The 21,296-nt window shown below is 37.9% G+C and overlaps 1 protein-coding gene across 2 annotated transcripts in view; it reads right to left on the bottom strand.

Moving 5' to 3' along the window:
• LOC149085825 (ATP-binding cassette sub-family C member 9-like) overlaps positions 1-21,296 on the bottom strand; it is an 87,630-nt gene that overhangs the window by 36,310 nt on the left and 30,024 nt on the right. For both annotated transcript variants that reach the window (XR_016192685.1, XM_089232263.1), the window contains exons 11-17: positions 20,394-20,519; positions 13,726-13,924; positions 8,406-8,511; positions 7,206-7,301; positions 6,008-6,173; positions 4,820-4,957; positions 838-1,041 (exon numbers count right to left, since the gene is read on the bottom strand). Coding sequence is in view for 1 of the 2 variants with exons in the window: in XM_089232263.1 (XP_089088389.1) it covers positions 838-1,041; positions 4,820-4,957; positions 6,008-6,173; positions 7,206-7,301; positions 8,406-8,511; positions 13,726-13,924; positions 20,394-20,519 (1,035 nt within the window). In the remaining variant the exon portion in view is untranslated. The remainder of the gene's footprint in view (positions 1-837; positions 1,042-4,819; positions 4,958-6,007; positions 6,174-7,205; positions 7,302-8,405; positions 8,512-13,725; positions 13,925-20,393; positions 20,520-21,296) is intronic.

The following is a 21,296-nucleotide window of genomic DNA, read 5'->3' as shown; positions in this document are numbered from 1 at the left end:
CTGCCTAGGTAGTGTGGTGTCTCAAGAACTATTTAATGTAATGTGGATGGGGAGGCTTTATAAACAAAATAAAACTTATGTATAAAATAAAACTGTAAAAAAAAGATAAAAACTCGATATTTCCTTTTTTTTATTCTCTCTATGTTGATGGCAATAATTGAAAACCAGCAATATGAATTCATAATCTGCAAGCCCTAACAATATCGTGAAATCTGGCATTGTCAGGATAAATATGGAAAGTCTGCAACTCTGTAACTGCTTTTTTCTTGCTGATAAGCAGTGTTTGGAAGAAAAGATTACTCGTATACTTATTTTACTTTCCCTAACCATTTGTCACTTGTAAAGATCATGATGGTGTCAACTCAAAAAACTGTCATACTGAAACTTAAAAAGAACAAATTCAATTTAAGAAATCAGGAAATAAAGCAGCATTTGCAAAAAAAAAAAAAAAAATGGCTTGCAAAAGAAGTTTATATGAAATATCAATACACACACACAATAGCACACCAGTTTGTAATCTCCAGGCAATAGCCTTCTCTCGCATCCACCCATCAGACTGACAAGGTTGGGCACCCACTCATCTTGATAGAAAAAGCCGTACAATTTTATTTTTTTTTCCTCTCAATTTAATTCACTCTATTTCTTTTTTTTAATGTGTACAGAACCAATGCATTTTTTCCCATATTATATCCCATGCATGTCAGCTAATGCAGGGGAATACTGCATCAGTTCATATCACTATTCAAAGTTTTTTTAAACACAAAATTGTGCTAGTTATAACAGCAGCACCAATCTTAACCAAAGACAGAATTGAAGGAAAAACCATATTTATCTTACCTGAGTTGAAGCTGTACGATATAATGATTGCTTCGACAGCAACCTCACCAACTTGTGTCGTTCTCTAGATGTACCATCTGCAGTAGTTTTGGCCCCAATATCTCTACCAGGTCTTCTTGCATTGAAGTTTACCACCTTGAATGCATTTTCAACTTCCTTGGCAGTTCCTTGAGCTTTGATGGATCCACTTTCCATAACAATAACCTTATATCAATAGTTAAAAATAAAGTTTTCATGCTATAGAATTTTTTTTTTTTTGGTACCAGTTCAATAGTAATATATATTATTTATAAAAAACAAAATAAACAATCTATTCACATTTTATTTTTATTTTACAAATAGCAAAAAAAAATCAACTGTGTGTGTGTGTGCGCCCTAACACTTCTAAATAAATAATTATGCATGGGAAAGTTTAATTGGATGTACAGTTGGATCACGATAGGACAAACTCAGATTCAACAAATTCCTTGATTTAACAATTTTGCTTTCTGAAGTTCTGACAAAAATAAAAGTCAAACTCCTACTTAATGAACAAAAACCCTCAATATGGTGAATTTTTTTTTGAATGAACCTCTCCTTAATTTTGTTTTTTTATTTCCTATCACCAAAACCACCATTCAAAGATTTGACTTTCCATGATTTTACCTTCAGCTCTTCTTTAAAGACAAACAAAAGAAAATGAGGAGCAGGAATTTGTTCCATTTTGAGTAAAAAAGACAATATAGCCATTTAGAGAGTGTGTGTGGGAAGGTTTCAGTGGCCAATTGGTGAACACAATAAAGCATTTTGCTGTCCACATATTTAAATTTCAGTAGCGAAATAAAGTTGCTTTACGTTTTTGCTCTCTGTCTTGATAAGCAAAGAATGGCAGGCCATCTGAAGAATGATTTTTGGGTAAGCGCAAAAAAATTACAATTTTGACAGAATTTGATAACAATGTTGAACGTAATAGTCTCAAGCAAACTTATTTCAAGCAATTTTTTCATGCATTCTGACCACTACTACTACCCACACTTGCACTTCGTCCATGCGAGGGGTACCCAAAAGTAACCAGAATTTTTTTGTACAATATGAATATTCAGTTTTTCACAAAAATTCTTCAATTCCCTTTAATATCCTACCCGATATTTAAGAAGGGTAGTAGAGAAGCTGTGTCCAATTATCGTCCAGTGAATTTGAAGAGCTCCCTCTCGAAAATTTTGGAAATTATCATCAAAAGGCAGTTTGTGAAGTGGATAGACAAGAATAATATATTGTCAGATAATCAGCATGGTTTCAGGAAAAGGAAGTCATGTGTGACTAACCTCTTTTGCTTCTATGATTACGTGATAAAGGCTTTGGGTAAGGGCAAAAATGTAGATGTTGTTTACCTTGATTTCCAGAAGGCATTCGATCGGGTATAACATGGCAAACTCTTGGAGGTTCACACGAGATTGGGATTGGGGGGAAACTTGCTGAATTGGATAGAATCGTGGTTAAGTCGCAATCGTGGATAGGTCACAACGAGTTATGGTGAACGTAGAATTCTCTCGTTGGACAGGCGTCACAAGTGGAGTTCCTCAAGGAAGTGTCCTTGGCCCCATACTTTTTTAATTTTTTGTAAAGATGTGAAGCTAATGGGGGTAATCGGGAATCAAAGCAATAGGGAGTTGCTGCAGACCAACTTAAACAGGATTGCAACATGGGCAAATGAATGGAGCATGACATTTAGCGTTGATAAGTGCATGGTCACTCATTTTGGTTCGAACAACCCACAGTTCTCTTACGAGTTGAATGGTGTCACTATCCCATATGCAAGTAGGGTCACTGATTTGGGAATTCTCATTGACGAGTGGCTTAGGTTTTCTGAACATTGTTCAATGGTGGTCACAAAATTGAATAGAATGCTTAGTCTCATTTTCAAAAATGTCTGTTCACATTCTCCTAAAGTCATTCTTCCGCCTTTCCAAGGCTTAGTTCGTCCGGGACTGGAGTATGCTGTAAGGTTTTGGAGACCATACCTACAGAGAAACATAGACTTGATTGAAGGGGTGCATAGAAGAGCTACACATGTCTTTATTGCCACACAGGGCTTAGGTTATGAAGAGAGACTTCATTTTTTGAATATGTTTACATTGGATGAATGCAGGTGTCGAGGAGATATGATAGAAGTGTTCAAAATTTTCAATGGGATGGATAGGATGGACCATGAATTATTAGTACACAGCCAATTGACTGCTTTTACAAGGGGACACCGGTGTTGATTGGTAAGGGACAATGCAAGGTTTTTGTGTTGCAGGGAATTTTTCTCTAATAGGGTTGTTAATAAATGGAATAGCTTACCCCCGGAGGTAGTAAATTGTAACACAACTGACACGTTTAAAAAGAAATACGATAAGCATGTTGGGGTAAATCGAGAAGCTATCCATACTTAGAATAAGACAACCATAATATTCTTTATGGGCACTGTATAATATTTTATCATGTGTATATATTGTTTATAATTTTTGTGATTGTTTTTTTAACTGGGTTGCTGTATTTTTGAAATATATGACATCCATATTTGTTATGGGCATCTTTTTCTCAGCACCTCGTTGGGCATTTTGCCTGTTTTGGCATTGTACTTGAATACAATAGTTGAGTTCTTCTTCCATTGTTGTAAGCATTTTTAAAATTCATCAGTTGTAATGCCAGACAGGGCCTCCATTTTTATTTTTTTTACACCTCATCAATGTTGTGGAAATGCTTTTATTTCAGGTTTCTCTTCATTCATAAGAATAAAGAAAAGTCACACCAAACTAATCAGATTAATACTCCGGGTGAGGCACAGGAATCACACTTTCTTGTTAGCAATTAGTGCACTGTGAAGGATGTGCGAAACACAGCATTGCGATGATGCAAAAACCAGTCACCCGTCTCTCCCAAATTGTGTCTTTTCTTCGCACCCTGTTGTGCAATCTTCTTGGCAGCTAGCTCATAAAAAAGCATCCGTACACTTGAGTTTTACCTATAGCAGCATCCCTGTAAGCTCTTTCTAACATCCCAACAGTTTCTGCTGCTTCTTTCCTAAGCAGGAAGAAAAACTTCAGATCCTCACTCTGTTCACGCAAGTCTGTCATGACCAAAAATGAGAAACAAGTTAAACAGCTTCCACTAAAAAAATTCATGGATGTCAAAGCTGCTTGGCACATTGACTCAGGAGGGGTAATTCTACGCTTAACCTAAAGGTAGAACAGCGCAATATGGATGCTTCGCTCATTGTTAGACGATTCCAGTTATTTTTGTGTACCTCCTTGTATTCTTCCACAGAATTTCTAACAAATTAGTACATATTGGTATGTGCATGTATGTATTTTGAATCTAATGTGAAGTTTGTTTCTGTGTAATGCGTCTTCTAGTGCTGCCATCGAACCATGAGTGAAGTGCAATGATTGAATATTCGTACCATTGCAGGCCTGTTGCCAGACTTTTTGATGGAGAGATCAACCTGCATTCGGGCCTAGAACTTGGTAGTGACAGAAAACCAACTTCAACCGACTACCACTGTGGTGCCAGTGGGATTCGAACCCAGGTCTTCGTGTAATGCAAGTCCATCACTATGATCAGTGACCATGCATCCTGACTTTATTCTTAAGGATTTTTTATTCCAATTATATTCCAATTTACACAATTATTGTCAGAAATAAGTAGTAACAGTAACCCCAAAGTAGCTTCTAAAATTTGCCGTTTCTAGTGTATTTATGCTCCTGATAAGTTCAACCCTGATTTAATGATCTTCTCAACTCAACAAGTGAAGTTGTCAGTTTCTTTCAATTTGTTAAATCAGGGTTAGACTGTACCAGTGTTTTGGATTACGAGTATAATTGCAGGACAAATTATGCTTGAAAATTAAAGTTCCACCGTATTTTTCAAAAAAGACACAAATAAAACACGTATATCGCCAAGTTATACATTGTATGAAAAATTATTCTGTTAAATATTATGCTCACCAATATTTACTTACTTTTGATGCAGCAGATAAAAACTCCAGCTTATGAGTAACCAGAATGACAGTGCGATTTCTTCTTAAAAGAAGTGTTTTGACACCATGTTCAAAAACATAAGCACCAACATGAGCATCTAATGCTGAAAGTGGATCATCCTGCAAAAGGAGAAAGAAAAAGAACTTCTAAAAAAGTGAACACCATAACATCAGATATTAATATATTCAAAATGTGAAAAATGTAAGAATTCTGGTTACGTTGGAAGGAAAACAAATAGAATAGTCAATATATAAAAACATTTGGGACTTATCATACTGGTCATTGTAAAAAGTGGCCACTATAACAAACTTTGTGTATTAAATCACAAGTATCATGGAAAAAATGCATTCTCTGCTTTGCTAGTGCCAGGACAATATAATACAAATGTGTGGAGTTGTGATAATGTAATTCTGTGAACCATCATAAGTGAGAAAAAGTTCAAGCCAGTCATGAAAAGGAAGAAAACACTTCATCTGAACATTTTTCCCTGGCGGAGGCCAGATAACTTTTCTGAATTCACCTCAGAATAAAATTAATTCACTATCCAATAAAGGTCTATTTCCTTGATGTAGTGGCCTGAGGAAAAGCTCTCTCACTCTCTCTATGGTCCCACCTGGTAGTGATTTGCTAAAATTAAGGGTGTGAAGGTTACTAATACCTCTACTTCAGTGCCTCATGCCACAGTGCGTGAAATAAGGAAGCTGGGGTTGTGTCTCCAGTGGTGTGGATGGTAGCACACTTGCCCAGTTTGCACTAGGTTTGAATCTCGGTGGAAACCAGGTTTCTTTCCGAGTTCATCTCTGCACAATATCCAACTAAGGTCCATTTCTTTGATTTCTTTTTCCTGTTCTCGAACATCCCATATTTGATGACTCCACAGGCAAAAAGTACTGAGATACATTTTATTGAGCAAAGGGAAAAAATTAAAAAGGTAGAGGGGTGAACTGGTGCTCCCACAGAACAAATAAAATGATGAAGTTCATGCGAAGATCCTATAAAAAGTACTCATCAAATAAACTCACAGTGTTAGAGGCGAATTGATGCAGAAATTCAAGTCCATATGAAAAAAAAAAATCGCCCAAATATGCTCATTTTTTTACGAAGAGAGCAAAAAGAGTCATCCTATTCTGTTTTGATTTTTTTTTTCCCCATAAGTGAATGGCACTCACCAACACAACCAATCTTGCAGGCGAATAAAATGCTCTAGCCAAAGCAATTCTTTGCTTTTGGCCTCCACTTAAGTTTAGTCCCCGTTCACCTATCTCAGTAAAATCTCTTGCTGGTAAAAGATCAATATCAGGCTGCAAGGCACATGCTTGAACAACTTGATGATACCTAATTTGTGAAAGAAAAAAATTCCTCATTACATGAAAAATAATGATTATATTGCCTACTACTAGATTGAAAAATTTCCCCTTTCTGAAAAGGGACCAGAAATAAATATTTCATGATTTTATTTCAGTGCTAAACTAGAATAGTTGAGAAAAGGGCCTTACAGCCCATCTTTAGAGGAAAACCCAGAACAAGAAAAACCATGAAGACTCAATTAAGAAGGAAACTAGAAATTTGCTTCACACATATCATAATTACTTAATGCATTCACATACAGTAGAGTCTCCATAATCCAAGAGATGAATGGGGCCAAGACTACCTGAGATTACTGAAAACTCAAATTATCCAAAAAATAAAAATAGAAAATGACTTTTTGAATGAGGAGGGCCCCCTATATTGATTTTATGTGTAAACATATGCAGTAAACAATTAAAAAATAGAATATCCATCCCCAAACCACCAGGCTAAAGCCCAGTAAGCTTTATTTCATGAAATATATAAGTGTTTAAACTTTTTTTTCTTTGGACCTATGTATTCATGCTCACTCTCACCTGTTTTGCTCTCGATTCAACGGCTAAATTCTTTACAGATTAGGGCTGCTCAGTGTTTGCCAATATGCATCTAAATGCATGGTTTATGCATCAAAATCCAATTTTACTCCTCCAAAATTTATTAAGGAGTGAAAAATGTTCCTTCAAATATTAAGCAATTTGTCAATAAAGTTATTTCTTTTCACTGACAAAAAGAAGAATGCCTTTCTCTTCACAAAAAATACCCTTAAAAACTTTGTAGAGGAGTGAAATTGCTCTCAAAATTTTATTTTTGAATAACACTGGGGCTGCTATTGTTTTTACTCCCGAGCTTTCAAGACTCTACTGTGTTATGTGGAATGTAATACAACACACTGAATGCTCTTAGCATGAAAAAAAATTCCATGCAGGTATATCTTTGTAACACATAAATGCACACAAATATGTAAAGCCTCATTCAAATCAAGAGAAATGAAAAAAAAAGTCTAGGAAATTGTTTTTATACCTTCTGCCATCAAAAAATTCACCGAAGAGGATGTTATCTTTGAGAGTAGCATTCATCAACCATGGTTTTTGAGGAACATAAGCCACCTGAGGAGAGCTATAAAAAAAAATTTCATTTACAGAAAATTTTGGTAAAAGCATATAGAATTTCTGAAAATAAATGCCACAGTGTGGAAAAAAAATCAAAATACATTTGTGATTATATTATCATATGCACTACACCTTCCAAGATAAAAAAAACTTCCATGTTGTTTAATAACAGCATTTGTTCAATATGCATTCATTTGCATCAGTCACTTGTTTAATTACATAAAATTGTGATTTTAATCGATGTGCCCTGGATGGGCACGAGTCCCTTGAGGGATCAAACTCTTCTATTAAGTTGTGTGGTGTGTTGTTTCTGTGTTATATATTTGTATTTTTATGCATGATGATGATAAATAAATGCCTGAAATGTGTGTCTTGAGGAATGCTTTCTTCAAAGCCTAAAAGTTGTTCATCACAAGCTGAAAACTTCTGCAGAAGCAAGTCATTCCTGACTTAAAAAATGTTTAGAGACTAGTCTTCATACAAGGTGCAGCACCCCATGCCAGCTGACAAGTGAAGGAACTGTTTCGTGCTAACTTTGAAGATGCAGGGGTAAATGTCTAGAAGTTTTTTGAATGCTTAGCCTTATTGTTCTCAAGACTTGAATCCTTGTGACATCTGGTAGTGGTTGTTTTCTTAAAGATCAAGTCCATGGAGAAAGCATATAGGCTCTGCTTGAATTGAAAGCTAACATAGCAGGCTATGTTGCTGCAATTCCTGAAGACGCTCTTCTGGCTACTGTTGAAACATGCTATAATGTGTTTTGAGCATGTGATTGACACAAATTAAATACACATTGAACAAATACCGTTAAATGAAGTTTTGTGTTTCTTGTTCTTTAAGTGACACTTTTTCACCTGGTGGTCGAAAATTTAACCATCTTTTTATATATTTGAGTTCTCTTTCCCCCAGTACTATATACCCAAGTTTTAACGAAATATGTCCACCAGAATGAGCACTACACAGGTCTAAGTAGTGTCAGTTTAATTATAACTAACCTCTATCTTAGATAAGTCAAGACAATTCTGGAGGATGGGGGTGGGCATTGCCCCCCTGACCCATGTTATCCATTATCACAGTTTATTCAAGACAAAGAGCTCAACTTTCAACATACCTGTTCCAAGTCACAGCTCCATTCAATGTATGAAGTTCTCCAAGAATAGCAGATAATAGAGAAGATTTACCACTTCCAATAGGCCCAACAATCACGGTTAATTTGCCTAAAAACAAACAATGGTTGTTAAATTCAAATAAAAGTAAATTATTTAATGAAAAAAATTGAAATTGAACAGTTACTTTTTAAATAAATGTTCCATTTTCCTAATTTTCCTAGAACATGTACATGAAAGGGATGCTATGTAACCACTGTCTTTTAATCAAAGCTGTCCTAAAAGCATCATGGGCCTTTCCCCCCCCCCCCCCCAGAAAAGCGTTTTTTTTTTTTTTTTCAGAGGCTCCCACATCACTAGAAATACCTGCCTATCAATTTGTGTGCTTGATCTCTCAAAAAATTTTAACTCAATCTCATTTTCACGAGGTTCTCTCGACATTTGAGACATCCTGGCCATGCCTGGGTTGGCCCCATGTGTTAATATGCCACTGCTTTTAATAACTCAGAATAAATAAAAAAAAGCCAACTGGCAAGCCCTCAAAATAACCTTCAGCTCCAAAAATCCAGGTTTTAATTTCACTAAGTAGGCACATAAGCATGGCCACTTGCAATTAGTTTTTAATATTAGGTCCTAGTCCACTTAGCCCTAAGGAGCATTAGCAGATACAAAAGGGCGAACATCCCCCCCCCCCTCCACATTCAGTAAAAAGGTTGCACTATTGGCATAGTCAGGAGGTTAGAGGTAGATATTCACCCCGATTCCCATTCACTAAACACACATTCAGTGTCCCTTCCCCCCCCCCTCTTAGGAGGAGCTGGTAATACAGGTCAGCACAAAAGTTTAGACCCACAGTATAATCTTTAACATAATAAAAATAACTTGGATAAATAATTTTATCCAAGATCAGAGAGAGAGAAATCATGTATTCTAGAACAGTGGTTCTCAACCAGGGGCCATATGGCCCCAGGATATTCCAGGGGGGCCACGGATGAAAATCTTGCAAAAGGGGAGCCACAGCTACTGATACGGGGGCCACGAAGAAATTTGTGACATTAAATTTTTTTAGTCAGAGTGACTAAAAAAATTTAATTTCAAATAAAATGCATAGAATATCTTTTTCGTAATTTTTCCCCATTCAAGTAACATTAACATGAGGAAGAAGAAAATAAAAAAAGAGGTTCATGTAATCTCGGTGGTTTTACGACTTGGGGGTGATAGTAAGCCCTGACACAAACTATAGGAGAGGTTTAAGCAAAATGGAATAACTGTAAAGACAGAAAATTGTGTGTGTTCAGACTTTTCATTCAAAGAGGGCTGCCATAAAGAAAGCAGGCAAAAATTTGTTGACCATTCATTGACATTCTTTTGAGTGCTGGTAGTAAATGTAATCCAAGAAGTAGATGGGTGAAAAATGAAAGCTTGTAAAAAACCCATCGTTTTCATGCAATTACAGACGGATAGCCATCTAGTTTAGCACAAAGCTATCTTCAGCCAGCACTGAGTGGTCTGATGGGGAATATATTTATAAAAATCGAATAGAGAATGATTGCTCTGGGGTATTTTTTTATGAATTTTGAAAGAGGGTGCAAATCCATTTCCTCTGCTGAAAAGAAATAAAGTCGAATTCAGTTATAAAGAACTCCAAGAGATCAAATCATACATGGGGAAAAATACCAGCGAAATTTAAAATTTTTTAAAACTACATTGCTGTGATAATGTATTGGGACAGGGCAGCTTAAGCGAGGGTGCAAGGGGTGCAATGGACCCGGGCGGCTGGTTGTAAGGGCAGGGCCGTCTTAAGAGTATCATGGGCCCCCGGGCCAAATGATTTTTCAGAGGCCCTACCAAACAAATTCTCGAAAATTTCAACCAGATCTCATTTTTGTGAGGTCCCTTTTCACTTGAGGCCCGGGTGGGCCCATGCCTTAAGACCGCACTGTGTAAGGGGCGGCAGCGTAGACTTTACTTAAGACAACAAAATTTAACACAGTAAAAATTCACGACATCACGCTTTTGAGTCCTACTATACCTCGACAACGGAAACGTTGAGAAAATAGACAAGGCCTCTGATCGTAATACCAGAAAGCTATCTGGGCGGCTCGAGACAAAATATGTACCCGTGTAGGACATATTTTTTGCACCTCCTACCTATTGCTCCCTCCATAGCCCCTACCTCCTGCGTCGGGGAATCTTTCGTAGGGCCCATGCCCGATTTTCCAAGTGCCTCAAAAGTATAGGCACAGAATCAAATTCATGCATATTTCAATATGCTATGTAGATTTACGTCACAAAAGGGTGTTTCTCATTGTTGCTACATGAACATTGAATGTTTTCGTGAGCTCCAAAATCCACTCAATTTTCAAACAAGGAAATATTGTGGATATGGGTACTGAAGTTACAAGGCAAGTTTGTTTCCTAAAATTTCTATTGAATTAAATCCAATTAAGTGAGACGTCTATAGAGTGCTAGTGTCCAAAATCAAGACCCCAAAGACCCCGAGTGACCAGTTTACGTGACGACAGAAAAATAAAAAGACTGGTTTTGAAGCAGAATCACTCAGCTAGTGAAACAGAATATAGAAGGGAATTGCATATTTTTAGAGAAACTGTTCTTAGATGAATTCCCGAAGTCGGCTAGTTGCAAAAGAGCAAGTACCCTTCTCAAAACATCACCATAAGCAAGCGCAATTGATCTGCACTCGAGTCCATATGTCATATTCAGGCAAATGACAGTATACTCTTCAGTGATGAAAAGAAGTGAAATTTAAATAGCCCAGACAGTTATTCTTATTATTGGCCTGATCTAAGAAAGAGTCCAAGAACTTTATCCAGTATGCAGCAAGGTGGAAGTTTGGTGATGGTATGGGGAGTGTTTGGTTATGATAAACAAACCTCGTTGGCATTATTAAATGGCAGAGAGAATTCAAAAACTCACCAAGGAACACTTGAAAGCCATTTATTGCCATTTTGGAAAAATATTAGATGTTTCAAGCTGGACTTTTCAGCAGGATCATGCTTCCATTCACACCCCAAAGTCAACAAAAAAGTGTAACAGAGCTGAACATGTCTTGGTTCTGGATTGGCCAGCCTTCAGTCCATACCTCTTAACCCCATAGAAAACCTATGTGGTACCCTTATACGTATCATGTATAGCAGAGGAAAACAGTATATTTTTGGTTTCAGTACTGAAAAACTCAATTGAGAAAGCAAGGTTTGATTTGTGTCCAGAACTACTATAAAACCTTGTACTTTCAATGAAAATGTGTGTATTTCATGTTATAAAAAGCAATGGTAATCAAATAAGCTATTAAAATTATTTTCATGATTTCTAAAAAAAGTATTTAAAATTTACTTAGACCTTTGTGGCATTTTCATTATTCTCACTATAATGTAACAAACATTCAAGATTTCTGTTTTGTTTTTGTTATGTGCTACTCATTTGTTTCAGGATTTCTGCACAAAATGTGTAAAGCCTCACAATTTATATTGAATAACTTAATACTCAAAATTAGTGTTGTGCCTAAACTTTCATGGCGCACTATAGATGAAGAAGTGCTTATGGGCAATGAAAAAAAAAGATAAAGTGAAATTCATCTGAAGCTAAACTTTACATTCAGTTTCACATAAATCTTACTAACAGAGACATCACCAGTTTTTCCAATGTAATGGGAAAACAGTAGAAAAGAATGCTATGATTTTGAAATTAATTCAATAATCTTGTCAAATGCAGAACATTACATTAAGGATTCTTTAGGAGGATGGATTCTTTACTGGATTCTTTTCACTGAACAAACATTCTTTACTGAATGAATTCTCAAGACAAGAAAAAGATTGGTCAGCAGCAAGCATTGGTGCATGCAAAGAGGGGTTTTGGGGGTTCTAACCCCCCCCCCAAGACGAGTTATGGTGTTATTTTGCAGGAAACAACAAACTCCCTTGAGAAGAAAAAAAATCCTTGAAACTCCCCACCCCCTTGAGAAAATTTTGTGTACGCCTATGGCAGCAAGTGTGATGGTACATTCTAACTATTACTTGCTATAAAATGGCAGTAAGTAATAGAAGGTCCTATCCAAAAGTAGATCCTGTGTATGCCCCTGGTGTCCCTTTTTTTCTCTCACTGACTGAAAGCAGCCTGGAGGAAAAAGACCTAGTGAGTCTGGTTCATTGCACTTCTGAGCAAACATCTCTGCGTGCACAAGCATAAGAAACAAGTAATTACATATCGACATTTTCCTCACACTACACCAGATTATGTATTTTTAGCTTATGTTTTTAGTTCTAAGCGTTGCTTAGCAAAATGGTGAGCAATGATATACTACTACTACTTAACTGGACATCCACCTCATACACATTCCTCTATGGAATTTCTAACAAATCAGCACATGCTGGAATGCATGTTCAGAATGTATGTGTGGCCCTAACATATTTATGTTGTCAACTTGCGCTTTTTTCATGTCATATTCAGGCTACCATCTGTCTTGAATTTTCCAAAGTAAAGATGGAAATGCTTGATTTTTCATGTTATGTCAGTATTGTGTTGTAGATCTGCCTGCTCTCTGCGGAAAGACTTTTTCAAATGGGAAACCAGCTCGCATTTGTGCCTCAAAGCTGGAAAACAGCAAAAAACCAACTTCAGCCAACCATCACTATGCAGTGGGTTGTGTCGAACAGGGTTTCGAACCTAGATCATCAGGACAAGAGTCCAGCACGATGCCCACACGACCACACAGCAGCACAATGATATATTGTGCGAATGCTGGTAATTAAGTCATAAATACCATAAAAATATTTATACCATTGATTAAAGGTTAAGGCAATAAAACATCTTGCCGGCAAACTGAAAATTAAACTTTCCTCAATTCCTCATTGATAGTGCATGTACATTTTAGATGCTCAGAAAAGTCTGTACAGTGGTTCCAAAATCCCTCGATATTAGCAAATATAAGAAACACTTAATCTGGTCCACATATTGATCATTTCTCTATAAATGTATTGATGCTTTGATGACAATGGCATGATTATGGTTCTACTAAAAACTGATCTAAGCGAGAGTGAGCTCGATTAACATGAATTCTTGATAATTACATGCTTTATAAGAAATGAGTGAAGATAAATGTCCTCACTCAACTGATGTTAAATTTGATTTTCTTCAATTCTGATTTGAATAAGAAAAAAAATCATTTTTCCTATTTTCATATATTTACACCCAGTCGCTCGTGTATTGCATAATTCAATCCCCCCCCCCCTGTCAGCAAAAGTAAACAAAAACCCCACTCCTCATTTTAAATTATGAAAACAAAGTGTAGAAAATATATACGAAAACCTGTAGGAATCTGTAAATTGATATCACACAGGCTTGGAATACTCGGCCCTAAATCATATGTGAAATATCCATTTTTTATGGTGACAAGAGTTGAATCTTCAGGGGGTGGAGAGTAATTGTATATGTCAGGGAAGAAAACACCATCAGATTCTTCAGAACCAAAACATCTACTGTCTGTGGGGTTATCTCTGACCTGCAACTGAAACACAAAACACAAAATGAAAGTTAGAGAGAGAGAAAAATACATTAAATCTAAAAATACATTTAAAAACATTAAAAATACATTTAAAAACATTAAAAATACATTTAATATAGAAATAGCTTATAAACTACATTCTGTACAGTAGACTAACAATAATCTGGCTGTGGAAGTCTAGCCCACTGCTTCCCAAAGTGGGCAATATGGCCCCCTGCAGGGCGATGGAAAGGTCCGGGGGCGGTACAAGTTAAGAGTGTAACATAGGATCATATGGGTTGGCTTGATTTTGGGGGAGGGGGGGATGAGAAAAAAAATTCTGAAGAGAAGCAATGAAAAAGTTTGGGGACCTATGGTCTAGCTCACAGTTTTCTAACCATTTTTTGTCCCATTGCCCGTTCTTCAGAAATGTTTTTCTCCCATCGCCCCCAAACGCAATCTAACCCACAGGATCCTATGTTATACCCGTAGCTTCTACCGCCCCCCCCCCTGGAACATTCTATCGCCCCCACCCAGGGGGCATCAACACCCACATTGGGAATCACTGGTCTAGCTTGTCCAGTAATCTGGCCTTTTGTAACAATACCTGTTACGAACCAGCATGGAGGTTCGAGAATCTGTCATGATCACAGCCGATCAACGATAACATTTTATGAATAATTGAACTACATATTTGTACTCACTTGTTCTCTGGGTGGTTGGGCATGAAACTTGCCCAAAATTCATTCATTTGCTGACAATATTTTTACAATATAATAGATCTAATGAGACTTATTGGGTGAACCTGATCAATCCCGATGTTAATTCTGTTGCCATGCTAAAACAATTTTGTAGTAAAAATGTTTGTGACATGTAATTGTGCAAATCCTGGGTATTACGTCAATGTTTTCATGCAAAGGCAGAAGGTTCAAGTAGGACAGTTAGTCCTAAAATATCTTTATCAGCCAGTTGTGTATAAATACCCCTTCTGCCTACAAATCTATCACTACATGTCACTATTTCTTGAAGTTGAACTCGTTTGTTGAGCTAACAATTAGCATTTTTTACCGATTCTTAGCCATTAGCTGAAACTTCCTAAGTTTAGTTATGCAATGATCAATTGGTTAACTACTCATTTTGTTTCTAGTAGATCCAGACATATATTCAGGGCCATCTTAAGAGCATCATGGGGGCCCCAGGCTAAGTGATTTTTCCAAGGCTCTACATGGCGAATTCTCAAAAAATCAACTATTTCTGATCTTCTTGAGGCCCCTGGGCCATGCCTGAGTGGGTCCATGCGTGAAGACGGCACTGTATGTAATAACTTGAAATGTAACTAAAATATGTTATCACCTCGAGATTTTTTAGGAGTTTAGTCTCATCTGAGAAAAAACAGATGTTTTTTCATATCAAGATTGGAATTGGACTGGATCAGTTGATTTTCGGATATATTTCCTACATTGAAATCTTCCTGTATGAGAACATCAGTGGCAATGGAGAGATGTTGGAGCATCTATCTACAATAGTTCCTTGTGACTAAGATGCTTGATTTCAACGAATTGTAAAGGATTACTAGTGCCTGGTTGCAATGGTCACAAAATGACTTGGAGGTTATCTAAGAGATATAAAGTCTACCAAAAACTTTAACTTCTGTAAACTTTTTGTTTTGTTATGACACAACTTAGAATTAACTGTCAATAGAGTTCAAAATAGAACTTTAATTCTTGCGATTAGAATTGCAAATTCAAATGGAAATCGATCAATAATTGTAAAATTTTTAATTGTAGAATTTGTTTAACACTGAATAAATGATCCATTGCGAAAAGATTCCTTGTCTTTTCATTATGTTGTGTGTCTGCTCACATTTTTGGGTATCACAAACTTAACCTAGGTATGCAATAGTTTGTTGCACTTTGTAAGCGAGTGTTTTTTTTTAACATAGAAGAGGATAACATGTCACTGCATGTCTGTGCACAGAAGTTTATATTATTTTATATAAGTTTTTTTCAATGAACTTCCAGTAATCCTGCGATTTCGGTAATCTGGCACAGGGTGGTCGCATATGTGCTAGGTTAGTGAGAGTCCGCACACACACAGTATTTTTATTCATAACAAAAAACTTTTTTTTGAAATGAATAGTGTTTTGAGGAGACCATTTTTCTATGAAATGTATCGGGCAAAAGCAAAAGAGTAATCTATTCTATAATATAAAATCACAAACAAACTCGAAAAGGGCCTGTTGCTAAGCAACCGAGTGACGGAAACTCTGTTACGGAAGTGGGTTCGATTGATATATCGATATTCACATTCATATATCGATATGATATCATATATCGATATTGGGTCGATATTCACATATCGGGACCCATTTGACCCATCGGGACCATGTTATGTGCATGTACCAAGAGGCTCCTACATCCTACAGCAGAGCCCTTAGGCTGGAATTTAGATTTCGAGCCCCCAAACCAGCTTTTCAGGGGCCCCCCTGTGATTAATTTATAGTGTGAAAAATCAAAAAGTGATAAGAATCGTTGTGGCCCCTGTCAGCCCTTCCTTTGTGGGGGGGAGGAGGTCCATGCCGAGAGGTATATATATGTATAATATACACACACAACAGCAGTGCTCCCAACACAGGGTCGGGGTACCCGGGGAAGATTTCACGTATAAGTAAAAAGTTTTCATTTCCAGGGGCCCTTGATGGATCTCATTGTTTTCTTGCTGCTTTAACGTTGAAAAATTTCCATAGCGGAAGCAAAAGATATATCCAGTCTGGGGCCCCACCAAAAGTATGCGAATTGGTGTCCCGGGTAATTGGTTGGGGGCCCTGGATTTTATTCGTTGGTAAAACGAATACAAATGGACATTTTTCATGGCACTCGCTCCGGGGGATGACCGACAAGCTTCCAAGTCGGGGGCCCTATGTTTACAGGTTTCATTTTGGGGGCCCTGGATGAATCTCATTCTATTCTGTTGTAGAATTCGCAACCGCCGAAGCCCGAGATAAAGCCAGTCTGGGGCCCCACCAAAAGTATGCGAATTGGTGTCCCGGGTAATTGGTTGGGGGCCCTGGATTTTATTCGTTGGTAAAACGAATACAAATGGAAATTTTTCATGGCACTCGCTCCGGGGGATGACCGACAAGCTTCCAAGTCGGGGGCCCCATGTTTACAGGTTTCATTTTGGCGGCCCTGGATTTTATTCGTTGGTAAAACGAATACAAATGAAAATTTTTCATGGCACTCACTCCGGGGGATGACCGACAAGCTTCCAAGTCGGGGGCCCCATGTTTACAGGTTTCATTTTGGGGGCCCTGGATTTTATTCGTTGGTAAAACGAATACAAATGAAAATTTTTCATGGCACTCGCTCCGGGGGATGACCGACAAGCTTCCAAGTCGGGGGCCCCATGTTTACAGGTTTCGTTTTGGGGGCCCTGGATGAATCTCATTCTTTTCTGTTGTAGAATTTGCAACAGCCGAAGCCCGAGATAAAGCCAGTCTGGGGCCCCACCAAAAGTATGCGAATTGGTGTCCCGGGTAATTGGTTGGGGGCCCTGGATTTTATTCGTTGGTAAAACGAATACAAATGGAAATTTTTCATGGCACTCGCTCCGGGGGATGACCGACAAGCTTCCAAGTTGGGGGTCCTATGTTTACAGGTTTCATTTTGGGGCCCTGGACGAATCTCATTCTTTTCTGTAGTAGAATTCGCAACAGCGGAAGACCGAGATAAAGCAAGTCTGGGGCCCCACCAAAAGTATGCGAATTGGTGTCCCGGGTAATTGGTTGGGGGCCCTGGATTTTATTCGTTGGTAAAACGAATACAAATGAAAATTTTTCATGGCACTCGCTCCGGGGGATGACCGACAAGCTTCCAAGTCGGGGGCCCCATGTTTACAGGTTTCATTTTGGGTGCCCTGGATTTTATTTGTTTATAAAACGAATACAAATGAAAATTTTTCATAGCACTCGCACCGGGGGATGACCGACAAGCTTCCAAGTCGGGGGCCCTATGTTTACAGGTTTCATTTTGGGGGCCTTGGATGAATCTCATTCTTTTCTGTTGTAGAATTTGCAACAGCCGAAGCCCGAGATAAAGCCAGTCTGGGGCCCCACCAAAAGTATGCGAATTGGTGTCCCGGGTAATTGGTTGGGGGCCCTGGATTTTATTCGTTGGTAAAACGAATACAAATGGAATTTTTCATGGCACTCGCTCCGGGGGATGACCGACAAGCTTCCAAGTCGGGGGCCCTATGTTTACAGGTTTCATTTTGGGGCCCTGGACGAATCTCATTCTTTTCTGTTGTAGAATTCGCAACAGCGGAAGCCCGAGATAAAGCCAGTCTGGGGCCCCACCAAAAGTATGCGAATTGGTGTCCCGGGTAATTGTTTGGGGGCCCTGGATTTTATTCGTTCGTAAAACGAATACAAATGAAAATTTTTCATGGCACTCGCACCGGGGGATGACCGACAAGCTTCCAAGTCGGGGGGGGCCCCATGTTTACAGGTTTGATTTTGGGGGCCCTGGATGAATCTCATTCTTTTCTGTTGTAGAATTTGCCACAGCCGAAACCCGAGATATAGCCAGTCTGGGGCCCCACTAAAAATCTGCGTATTGTGTCCCCGCTACTGTATGTGGGGCCCTGGATTTTATTCGTTGTAAAATTGATAAAAATGAAAAATTCTCACAGGGGGGTGTCCGACAAGCTTGCAGGTCAGGGCTTCATGGAAATGTTGGCAGGTTGTAATTCGGTGCCCCTGAATGTATCTCATTGATTTTTGTGGTTTAACATTGTAAAATTTGCAACACATCGGTAGCCCAAGATATATCCAGTGTGGGGCCCCACTGAAATTCAGCGAATTGAATCTGGGGACCCCCATGGGGAAGTTTTCTGGGGATACTTGATGAATCTCATTTGTTTTTTGTTGCTTTATTATTATTTTCATTAAAATTCGCTTCTTCAGTAGGCTGGTGCTTTCACACGTCCCTTTCCCCTTTTCCATAGCACGCTGATGAAGTGGGACGAAATAAACAAGATATGTCCGGGAGAGAAGTGGGGGGGGGGGGGGTTGGCCGCCAAAGGCGGCAGGGGGGCAGAGCCCCCCTAGTAAGTCCATAAAATAAGTTACTCGCTAAGTTGGTTCAAGACAGATTGGCCAGACATAGTGTCACCCCACAACTCAGCACTAATCTGTCACCGAACTAATGTCATATTTCCAATAATGACATATATATACAGGGTAGGCAAAAAGTCTGTAGAAACTTTAAAAACGAATAAAAACCAGAAAAATAACCGAAATAAAAACTGTTTGCAGGGTGAGCATCGCTAGGTCACAGAAATTTTTTTTAAGACAGGCAAAAATAACTCAAAAAACAGCAGACTGGTGGTGCTGGTACAAGCGACTTCAGTGGAAATATGCAAATGAGATGGTTATAAGAACTTGTGCTCCTAATCCACAACCAGTTCACCATTGTAAACCGTGTATGTGGACCTGCAGCATTCTGCCGTTGCTGGATTTGTGACTTGCCTGCAATGTGTTATTCCCTGTGCTGGTGGTGGTCAAGGGCGTAGCCGGGGGGGGGGGACTTGGGGGTCTGGTCCCCCCCCCCCTGAAATGTGAGAAAATGACCGAAAAAAGGGAAAAAGATGGCCAAATCCATTGTTCTGTCACTTTGGTCCCCCCCCCGAAATGAAAGTGGTCCCCCCCCGAACGAAATTTCTGGCTACGCCCCTGGTGGTGGTCATGTGGAACACATACTCTTGTATTAAACAATTTAGAGGTATTCTGTTCATTATTTGCATATATTTTCTGACTCGTGTACGTCACAGCCAGCACCACCTATCGCTGTTTTTAAAGTTTTTTTCCTGTCAAAAAAATTCCCACGACCTAGCAATGCTAACACTGCAAACGGTTTTTATTTCTGTTATTTTTCCGGTTTTTTATGCATTTTTAAAGTTTCTACAGACTTTTTGCCCACCCTGTACAATGAAAACATTACTTAGCACACGATACCCTCAATAATGATAATCACTTACATAACAATACTACTCTCTAGTCTTGATACACTTTTCAAGTTAATATATTTCATCTGTAATGATAATTTCTTAACTCCTTTATAACAGTTCATTTCTCCAGTTTATTGAGTATCGTTATATAGGTGTTTCCCTGTAAGTCTATATGGTAATTTTTTTGCATATGCAGTCCAGAAAAATTTGATTGTCAAATTCTTGGTGATCAAATTGCAAGACAGCATTATACAGTGAGTACCAAAGAACAAATCGAAAAACAGCAACCTACAACAAATATATTGAATTGGTATTGAAAATACAAATTTTCACACTAATGAAAGATAAAATTAGTGCAGCACTTTCTAACCTATTTCCAATGACAAAATTCTTTACACATTTTATTTTTAAACAAACCTAATTTTCTTTTTCTAAAGTAACATATGATATCCACCTGAACCTATAAAGATTTAAAGATCCAACTTACAAGAACGCTTCCAGTTTCTGGATAGTATTCAACTTTCGCTGGAGGGGCATCACTGTTATCTCTCCATGGCAAACTCATGTCTACTTCTGGCAAATTCAAAAACTCTGTGAGACGTTTTGTGCTAACCTTGAAATAGGAAATCAATAATGCTTTACATTATTCTTTCTTTTGGATTAAGTATATTTCTTGAGGGAAAAAACAAGACTCAAGGAATGCGGATAATCTTCACACATACCACTGAAATTAATGTAATTTCTTAGTTAATGCCTGATACAAACATGCATTAGCATGCATGCACAAGTCAATTTTTCTTAATAAAAGAATATTCATAAACTATACAGGGTGTTCTTTAAGTACTAGCACAGCAGCCTTTATCTAATCAGCCATCTGTTAAAGAGGTATGATTCCAGTTTTAAAAATTCTAAAAAGGCATTCAAAAATTACCTTGTACCAGTTTTTAGAATGAGAATACAGTATGTAACAAAATAAAAAATCTAAATTCTTATACATCCCCCTGTTCTCTAACTTCCAAATAGAAAGTTGCTGCCCTCTCTTTCCTGATAACAAAAAAAATATGTTTCTAAGTGCAAAATATTCACAGATATTAGATTTCTAAAAACAAAGGAAATTTAGTAAAAAACAGCGTTAAATGCAGAAAAACCATTTTACCTGCATTTAACACGGCTGTTTCCTAAATTTCCTTCATTTTTCGAAAATATCTGTGAATATTACACTTGGAAACATAAAAAAAAATTGTGACGCACTGTATTTTCACTCTAAAAACTGGTACAAGGTAATTTTTGAACTCCTTTTGAGCACTTTTTAATTTGGAATCTCACTTTACCACAGACAGTTGATGACATAAAGGTCATGCTAGCACTTAAAGAACACCCTGTATACCAC

This window comes from Pholcus phalangioides, unplaced genomic scaffold, assembly GCF_987345545.1.
Source record: "Pholcus phalangioides strain wild (caught in Gottingen) unplaced genomic scaffold, Ppha-v1.0 ptg000005l_1, whole genome shotgun sequence".
Classification (NCBI taxonomy): Eukaryota; Metazoa; Arthropoda; class Arachnida; order Araneae; family Pholcidae; genus Pholcus; species Pholcus phalangioides.
This window is presented reverse-complemented; position numbering and strand designations above follow the sequence as displayed.